Source organism: Eulemur rufifrons, chromosome 6, assembly GCF_041146395.1.
Source record: "Eulemur rufifrons isolate Redbay chromosome 6, OSU_ERuf_1, whole genome shotgun sequence".
NCBI lineage: Eukaryota > Metazoa > Chordata > Mammalia > Primates > Lemuridae > Eulemur > Eulemur rufifrons.
In genome coordinates this window covers 6179154-6188464 of record NC_090988.1, presented here as the reverse complement: position 1 = coordinate 6188464, position 9311 = coordinate 6179154, and the positions used below count along the sequence as shown (strand labels likewise).

The 9311-nt window shown below is 51.9% G+C and overlaps 1 protein-coding gene across 1 annotated transcript in view; it reads right to left on the bottom strand.

Annotated features, from left to right (window-relative positions):
- Positions 1-1033: 1033 nt before the first annotated feature.
- The window catches only part of IGSF9B (immunoglobulin superfamily member 9B), a 33008-nt gene continuing 24730 nt past the window's right edge, over positions 1034-9311 (bottom strand). The window contains exons 17-18 of the mRNA XM_069468673.1: positions 4431-4552; positions 1034-1242 (exon numbers count right to left, since the gene is read on the bottom strand). Of these exons, the coding sequence (XP_069324774.1) occupies positions 1034-1242; positions 4431-4552 (331 nt within the window). The remainder of the gene's footprint in view (positions 1243-4430; positions 4553-9311) is intronic.

Genomic DNA, 9311 nt, shown 5'->3' with positions numbered 1-9311 from the left:
AGATGGTATAAATAGAGCCCGGCAGCCTGGCGCTCAGCTCAGGTGGCTCCAGAGTGGGAGAAGCTTTGGCCACAGGGCCCCTGGCCTGGCTGGACCAAAGGGGCTGAAGGATGAGCTCGAGTCTGTGCACCAGGGGTCACCTCTGGCCCCAGGGCTAGGCAGCTGCTACTTCTGTAGCATGAGCCCAGCTGGAGGGAAGAAAGACGCCAGTCAGGGTGCCTGGCCGCCCTTTCTTCACCCAGGAGCCAAGAAATGAAGGCTTGTGTTAATTCTGCAGTAACTCATTGCTGAAGCCCCAAAGCTGGCAGCCGGTAATCACGGCAAGGCCCCACTTCTGCTCTGGCTGGGAGAAGGTAGGAGACAAACGGTGCATTCAGTGGAGAGGCATGAGTCCTGCTCCAGGAGGAAGAATCCCCCGAGACAGATGCCAGGCACCTGGCCGGCTCCGGACAGCCTTGCTCACAAACCCCAGCTGGCCACTGCCTTCCTCCTCCTGCATTGACCACAGAGAGCAACAGCACTTTGCTTCAATGTACATATATATACACATAGAGAAGCCCACATACTACATACATATGCATTTGTATCTATATCTATATATACGCGGCGTCTGGAAGATGGGAGGGAAGTCCAGCCCTCTTCCAGGACTTGGAAAACTGAGACAGAAGCAGAGAGCAGGGAAAACCATTGCTTTCCTCTTCTTCACTTCCAAAGACATTGGAAGAAGTGAGAAAAAAAAAATCAATCTAGTGAAGCAGGGGGAGGAAGGGAGGAGACAAATGTCTCCCTGTCCCCGGTTCACTTCCTGACCTCGCCCCACAGGTGGAAGGTCTGCTCCAGCCCTCCGTCCCGGAGGTGTGGCCAGCTGGCCTGGATCTGGAGGGAGACCCCCACTCCAACAGGAGTAAGGGCACGCGGAACAGAGGTCTGGGCCACCCCCTAGTGGGCAGAGGAGGACATGTCCCCTCGCAACGTCCCTCCCTGCCCCCTGAGCCCATCACCTCGCCCTGGGGACACTTAAAGTGGGCCCGAGTCACAGCAGAGTGGCATGGCCAGGGTCATCGTGGTCCACGCTGTTGAGAATTGCTGTCTGGTCTTCCGGAAGCTGGCGGTGACACAAGTCTGAGAGCCGGGCAAAGGGGTCGGGACGAGAGTGTCTCTTCTTCTTTCGGAGGCAGACAGCTTCATCGGGCCACAGAACCTGAGAGCTGGGAAGCTGCTGAGCCTGGGAGGCAGAAGCGTCTAGGGAGACGGGCACAGGTATGCAAGAGAAAAGAGAAGAAGTGGGTGAAAAGGCAGCATGCAGCCTCACACACTCACCTCTTCCATCTGCCGGGGGCATGTTCTAGGTCTCCAATATTAAAACAAAGGAACCACCTGAGTGTAGGGAGGACAGGACCACATTGCTGCAGAGAAACCACCTTCTTCACCACTAAGGCAACAAACCACCCAGCCCTGCTCGCCTCATGAGAATGACAGTCAAGAAAGTTGGATGGATATGGTTGTTCTTTCTGCCAATTCATAGATCTAGTCAATCAATCTACACACATTTCTTTTCAGTGCCTCCCAGGTGTCAGGCATCATCCCAAGTACGGGAATCAGAGCTTCTAAGAACAGGTCAGGATTCAATACGTATTTCTCACCCACCCAAAGCAAGGACAGGCTTTACCCAAGATTCTAATCATATGCAACAGTCAGGCCTGGTGCTCCCAGGACTGCCAGGGCCACTCCTCTGCTTCATGGCCTTTCTGGGGATGCAGCTGGAAAGCCTTTACTTTCTAGATGATACTTTAGTGTGGGGGTGGGGAGGAAGAGACACACTGGCAAAATGTAAAAAATACAGAAAGGAAATTTGCAGATACTGAAAGTGCTACACAAAGAAAGATAAGGTGTGATAGCAAACAACTGAAGCACTACTTCTGCTCCCTGAAGGGTTAACGCATGAGCTGAGTCCTGACTTAAGAGCCTTCCACAGACCTGAAGGAAAATTACTCCCCACAGAAGGAACAGCATGTGCGAAAGTACTGAGTTAAGAGCCAACAGGGCAGGTTCCCGAGATGGAAGGCAGCTCATCGCAGCCAGGGCAGGATGAGGCTGGAAAGACAGATGGGATGTCACAGGAGTTTGAAATCTGTTCTGGTTGCAGTGGAACCTTTTGGGAGGGGTGCATGTGTGTGTGTGTGTGTGTGTGTGTGTGTGTGTGTGGGCACGCATGCTCACAACTGAGCGAGGCTGCTGTTACGGGTTCTAGAGCTCGCTCTGGTGGCCGTGCGTGGAATACACTGTGCAGGGTGCAAGGACGGGGCAGTGGGCCCTGCGAGGTGCTGCGGCAGCCAGGCGGGAGAGGAGAGTGGCTCCGAGTGCAGGGGCAGCTGTGGGAACAGCAGAAAGGGGCCAGATTCAGGGTATGTTGGAGCTGCTCACTCAGCAGACCTTACTGAGCAGACTGGATGGAAAACATGAGGGCAAGAGCTGAGGAGAAGCAGGTTCAGGGAGGATAATCAATAACTCTATTTTAGACATCTTAAAGGCTGGCAATGGCCGGGCGCGGTGGCTCACGCCTGTAATCCTAGCACTCTGGGAGGCTGAGGCGAGTGGATCGCTCAAGGTCAGGAGTTTGAGACCAGCCTGAGCAAGAGTGAGACCCCGTCTCTACTAAAAATAGAAAGAAATTATCTGGCCAACTAAAATATATATATATACAAAAAATTAGCCAGGCATGGTGGCGCATGCCTGTAGTCCCAGCCACTAGGGAGGCTGAGGCAGTAGGATCGCTTGAGCCCAGGAGTTTGAGGTTGCTGTGAGCTAGGCTGACGCCACGGCACTCAATCTAGCCCAGGCAACAAAGCGAGACTCTGTCTCAAAAAAAAAAAATAAAAATAAAAATAAAGGCTGGCAAAATGCCAATGTGCATGTGCCGCGGGCAACTGGAAATGAGACTGGACCTCAAGGAAGAGATCTGGGCTAAAGACAGACATTTGAGAGTTGTCAACAGGGAACAGGCAGACCACTGCCATCAGAACAAGCGAGAATATAGGCATCTGATGCGACTTTTTTGCAATAAATAAATATATAAATTTTATATATATATATATACACACACACACACACACACACACAGAAATGGGCTAAAATGGGTTGAAAATTTAGCTTTGGACCCCAATTTCTCACTCAAGCCCTAAAAACCCATTTCCTTTTTCTCTGCCTCCATATTCCCATCTGTAAACAGGTAGGCTACTAGGACCACCCAAAGGCTAAGTGATCCGTAAGTCATCACCACCTTCCAAAGATTACAGGGGCTCCACTTCTGTATAACCCTATCTGTAAAGAGAGTTACTCTCCAGTGGTTACCAAAGATCTGCAAAGACGCCGTCCCACATTCTTCCTTGACAGCCTGCCACAACATTCCCAAAAGAGAGTCTCTGATAAATATTAAGGAATTTTCTAGCCGGGCGCAGTGGCTCACGCCTGTAATCCTAGCACTCTGGGAGGCCGAGGCGGGTGGATCGCTCAAGGTCAGGAGTTCGAGACCAGCCTGAGCAAGAGTGAGACCCCGTCTCTACTAAAAATAGAAAGAAATTATATGGACAACTAAAATATATATATATACAAAAAAAAGTTAGCCGGGCATGGTGGTGCATGCCTGTAGTCCCAGCTACTCGGGAGGCTGAGGCAGTAGGATCGCTTAAGCCCAGGAGTTTGAGGTTGCTGTGAGCTAGACTGACGCCACGGCACTCACTCTAGCCAGGGCAACAAAGTGAGACTCTGTCTCAAAAAAAAAAAAAAAAAAAAAGGAATTTTCTAAAGTCCAAAAGAGGGCTGGATTATTTCTGCACTGTCTCAGGAGCTACCTATCCCTGCTGGATAAACATCAGACATACTGCAGTAGCAGTGCCCTCTCCACGGGACACAGGGGCTTCACTCTATCTCACTGAGACAAGTGTGGCCGACAGGCAGAGGCTGGACCTGTGCCACCACGTACCCTGAGCACCAAGCAGGGCTTCACCATGTCTGTGTTCAACTAGAAGGCCTGAAATGATGGAGGAGAAATTTTTAAGGAGATGGAAATATTTGAAGATGTACTATACCCAGTGAAGAAAACACATATATATTTATGTTGTTTAAAAACACATTAAAACAATGATACATTTTCTAAAGCTGTATGCACAGAAAAGGCTCTGAAGGCACGTGGTCCCTAGGTGGGCGGAAACAACGTGGGAGGGCAACCAGAGATTTTAGCCTTGTCTTTCTTGTTTTTTACATGAAAGCTGCATTTGTGCATTACTTGAAAACTACTGTTAAAAAAGGAATAAAGAACAAGAGAAACTGGAGGATTCAACTCTAGAGAAAACCCAAGGCTTGGGCCTGAGCCCAACACTCCTCATGACGCGAGGCACGATGGAAAGAGGATCAGGCTTCCCACCATTTACCGGATCGTTTCTTCGACTTCGAAGAGCCCTTGGATGACTTTTTGGGCTTCTTTATCCGTTGGTATTTCAGAGCCTCCAGCCTCTCAGGTGCAGCAGCGTTCCCGGGTGCAGGTGGAAGTGTTCTGGAAGGGACAATTAGAGAGGACAGGTCAGCTCCCAGACGAGGGAGCTTTTGAAGAGGGGCTGAAGAAAGCCAGACGGCTGACCCACAGGAGGACAGGGTCCAGTTCTACGGAGTCCAAGGTGTGCGCTATGGCTCCTTGACACCCGCCTTTCTATGGCTCCTGGAAGGAAGAAAACCCTGTGGAAGCTCCAGCAGCACGGACTACCTCAGGTGGAACCGGACCTGCAGAGCAACCAGAAGACCCTAGGAAAGGGAGAGAGAGACTTTAATGATAAGCTCCGTCCCACGTAACTGGAGCTGGCGTGCATCAGCGGCAGAGAAGGAAGCAAGTTCAATGTCTGAAGTTCCTAAAAATCATCACAATCAAGATCTTTGAATGAAAAGTAAAAGGGCAAATTAGAGCAGGAGGCAAGCAACCCCCCTCGCCACCAACTGTCCCCCATCTGCAGGGTCGGGAAGGGCTGAATGAGAAAGCCAGCACCCCGGGGAGGCGAGCGACACAAAACCCGGCTTCCCCAGGCTCGTCCCCTCCGGCTGCAAGATTCAGGCAGAACCTCAGCAGCTGACGGCAACAAATACTTGTCATTTACCAACAGTTTCAGCAGGGGTGTCTCCTTGACTTTCAGACGAGGCTCAGACCTTCCAGCCATGTAAGAGAACAGAAGAGGGTGGCAGGAGATTACGACAGAGCGCCAGGACTGGCAGCCTCACAGAGCCCTTGCCGTCTGTGACAAGTGTCAGTGGGTCTCTGCATTTTAAGATTTTAAGATCCCACAGAGAAACGGAGGTGGTTGGGAGAGGAGAACATGTATTCAGGTGTCTCGTTCTCCGCCGTGATTGCAAAATGCATTTTGTCATTTGCGTGGTGGGTCAACTGCACGGTTAGGACATGGTCACCAATTCACCTGGAGCCCCTGCAGCAGCCCAGGTAGCAGAGGGGCTGCAGAGGACTGGGGAGGGCGTGGTCTGCGACACTCTGCACACTGGAGAGAATTTTTCAAGAGTCATAAAGGAAGAAAACCTAGAAAACGCATTATCAATGCCATTTCTTCTCAAAGTCAGCCCAACTGAGTGCCTGGGGAACAACGGGGGAAAGAGAGAGGCGGGTCACTCTGCCTCCCAGCAGCGCTGTTATTAGCGCGTGATCCAGAAAGCTGGGACGCTCTAAGGCCATGACGGATGGATGTGACTCACACTCTTCCTCGCCTCAACCTTCACATCTCCCTCCCCCATCTCCAATGCAATCGGTTTTTGGTAAATCCTGATTAAAAGAAGTAGGACGGACAACACTGTGAGGGCAAAAGAAGTCCCCAGAGGTCTGCAGGCAGGCTGTCTGGGGTGAAAAGCATGTTAGAGGGATGGGAAAACTGCAGCCCACCTCCCCAACATCAAATGTCTTCGCAGGGAGGAGGGAAGAGGAAACTTACAGGCTAATTGTAGATAAGCCTCTCTCGTCTCTGGGGTTCCTGCATTAATTGGCAATGAAGTGACCTCCATCTTCTTTGAGGGCTGTCATCATTCTATAGTCCTTTAGTCCATAAAGTATCAAGAAACTCCCTCAAAGTTCAGGTCAGAGCCAATGTCTTCATTTCCCACAGCCCCTGAGGGCAGAGCTAAGCAGCTCGCACAGGATTTGCTTCCCGTGGAAGGTAGGCCGACTCACCGTCAGAAGTCTCCCCAGAGACCCAATACGCCAATGCCCCGTTCCTTCCTCTTTTCCAACCCCCTCTGGCTACCCACAGAGATCCTGTGCCACGGCGCCAGCCGGCAGGGAATTGAAGGCAGACAAAGGGTGAGATGCCTAGGGCAGGAGGGGGTGCGCCCTCCCAATGCTGGTGGAGTGTCTTCACCCCCTCCTTGACTAAGGCTTCTTCATGCTGCCTAAAAGGAAAATCAAATACATGAGCCCACCCACTCCATTGACCTCTGTCTTCTGGCCCTGGCCAGCCTCTTCAGAAAGACTGCACAAGGCGAGCAACGCATGGCCTGGGCGGGCACACGGCAAGCACGAACTGTGCCTCCAACCTCACTCCGGCCTGCTGGGGCACGAGAGAAATTAGGACAGGGGGACCCCGCTGTGGAGTCTCCAAGCCAGGTGAAGCTGCCAGAGTGATGTGGTTGTTAGAATCAACATCTTATCACTATTTCATTTTTATCATCTAGCACTGATTTACCACTTACCACATCAAGCACTGTCCTATGTTCTCTATGAGAACTGCCTTTAATCTTTGTAGCAACCCTAAAAGGTAAATACTACATTGACCCCATTTTTCAGATGTAGAAAGTGAAGTCTAGAGAGGTTAAGCAACTTGTCCAGTAATCCAGTTATCATGTGAGAGAACCAAGCCTCTTGGCTAAACTGCTCTTCAAACTTCTTCCCAATAAACACAGCCATAGAAGCTGTATAGAAGAAAAACACTGCATCCACACCACGCCTGAGCAATAAATCTGCCCTGAGTGCACTAGCAGCTAGTCACTCGTGTTCTCTGCTTCAGTGGAGGAGCCAGGGTAAGACAGACCAGGGGCGGGGAAAATCTAGCAAAGGTTATATCTTCAGGCAAAAATTCCCAAACAGTAATGATCCATTGAGAAGGAGAAGCCAATTTTCCCTTGAGAAACAGCCAAGCTACAGCCCTTCCAGGACACCTGCTGCCCACCTGTTTCAACTCTTGGCTCAGTGCTCAAACACAGCCACAGGACAGAAAAGGCCTCCTGGACACACCAAGACACTCGCCCAAGGCAGGAGGCAAAAATAAAAGCAAGTGTCTGGCAGGACGGGCATGAAATGTGTTCCAACGGACTTTACGACAGCATGCAAAGGCTTCTTAGAATCAAACTGCCTCCCTTTTCTAGGAAGGCTGACCGTGTCCACCGTCGATGTCAACCCAGGGCCCTTCCAATAATGCAGCTTTTGGTCCTGATGCCACGGATGGGAAGCTTGAGTTAAGCAACTCCATCCTATCCCTGGAACAAGCTATTGCATAAGCCTGATTTTGACCTGTAGGTTGCCCTAATGCAACAGAATCCAACCCTGGGCTCTCCAAGAAGTTGAGGTCACAGTTTTCTTTCCAATTGGCCAAAATTCTTCCTACACATACAGGAATGTGCAAACTCTGGGGCTTTCCTTCTCCCAGGAAGTTGGGGTATTTCTGAAAGAGGAAGGCCTCAAAGCCTAGGCCCGGTGGTGTTTCTTGAAGTTCAGAACTACAAAAAATTGCTGGAATTTAGTTTACTGCTCCCTTTTTTCCTTTCTTTCTTTTCAAAAAATCCATACAAAACCCAAATCATGCCCATGTAAGCCCAAGAGGTCTCAATTACCTCACTCTCTGCTTACCCAGAGGAGCTGAGGAAAGATGCAGCCAGGTTCGGGCAAACCTCAGGATGGGAAGGTAAAACCCATCTGGACATTTCCTGCCCCTCATGCCTGGGGAGCTGATGATTAACGCCCAGTTCCGTCCTCCCTTAGTCAACACGGTCAAGCAGTGGCTTACACGGCATTTTCCTCCCCTTCTAACTGCCTGGGAGCAAACTCCGCTCGGCTGACTATGCACCGCAGACGGGAGGCAGAGGAAGTCCACTCATGTACAAGCCCAGCCAGGGAAAGGGCGATTCCATCCTCTACGTCCACGTGGAGAGCCAGGGGTCTGCAGGTCTGCGCCCACCCAGCCTAACTGCAAGGCGGGACCTCGCCAGTGGGGTCAGTGCTCGGGCCGGTGCTCTGTCTCGGAACTCCACAGGGGCTTGTTTCCAAAGCGGGGCTCCTTCCTAAGGCTCCCCTAGCCACACCCACGCTCCCGGACCGAGGCCTCGCCGAGGTCACTGCAGGTCTTAACAGGGAAGGGGATGTGGGGACAGGGCACTACTAGTACCACACAGGGGCTAAGGATTGGCTCACCAGCCCCGCAGTCCACAAACGGGACAGGCCAACTCCCCATGTTGAGATAGGAGTTAGGAAGAGGAGAAAAAAGGAGAGAAAAGCGGAGAGGCGGGGAAACAACTACAGGCGTTGGCAGAAGGAACAGGAGAGAAACTGAAGGGAAAAGAAACAGCGAGAACGCACGTAGACAAGAGGTGTCACAGCTTCTCCAAGCAAGACCAAGTGGGACACATGCAAAGGCGCAGCATGAAGACAGCGTCTACGGAGGAGCCTGCGGCGCCCACGGCCCAGCAGCTACTGCACCCCGGGAGGCTCTCAGCAAGCAGCAGAGCGAGGGCTCCTGCTGCCGGCACCAGGAAGGGCTGACCTGAAGGAGGCAGGAGGATTTCCTTCTCCTAGGCTGGGGTGCGGCCAGGCCTGGGAGAGGAACAACGGTCCATCATTGCTGCCCCTGGTTTCTGGGTTTGCCACAGCAGTGACAGGCTAGCTGGGCACTCTCGGGTCTGGCCCAGTGGGGGCCCTGGGGAGAGAGGGGGCCAACAGAGTCAGGTGAGGGAGAGAGGAAGTAACAAAAGAGAATGGAGTCAAGGAAGCTTCTAGAAGCTGGGTGAGTGCTGGTCTAGAGCGCTCACGCCTCCATGGCACAGGGAGGGAGAATGGGGGAGGTGGAGGGTGCCCCGAGCAGGTGAGCTCATGAATGCTCGCTCCCTGCCGTGGCTGCAGGGTGTGGTTCCTAGCAGCCTCCCCTCAATTCGGGGACCTCTGGGCTGCTGACAATTTTATAGCTGCAGATCATAAAGACAAGCCAAGGCAGTCCTCATTACGGGAGGCCACTCCTGTGACTGCACAAGATTTACAGTCCTGAGTTAGGGGAATCAGC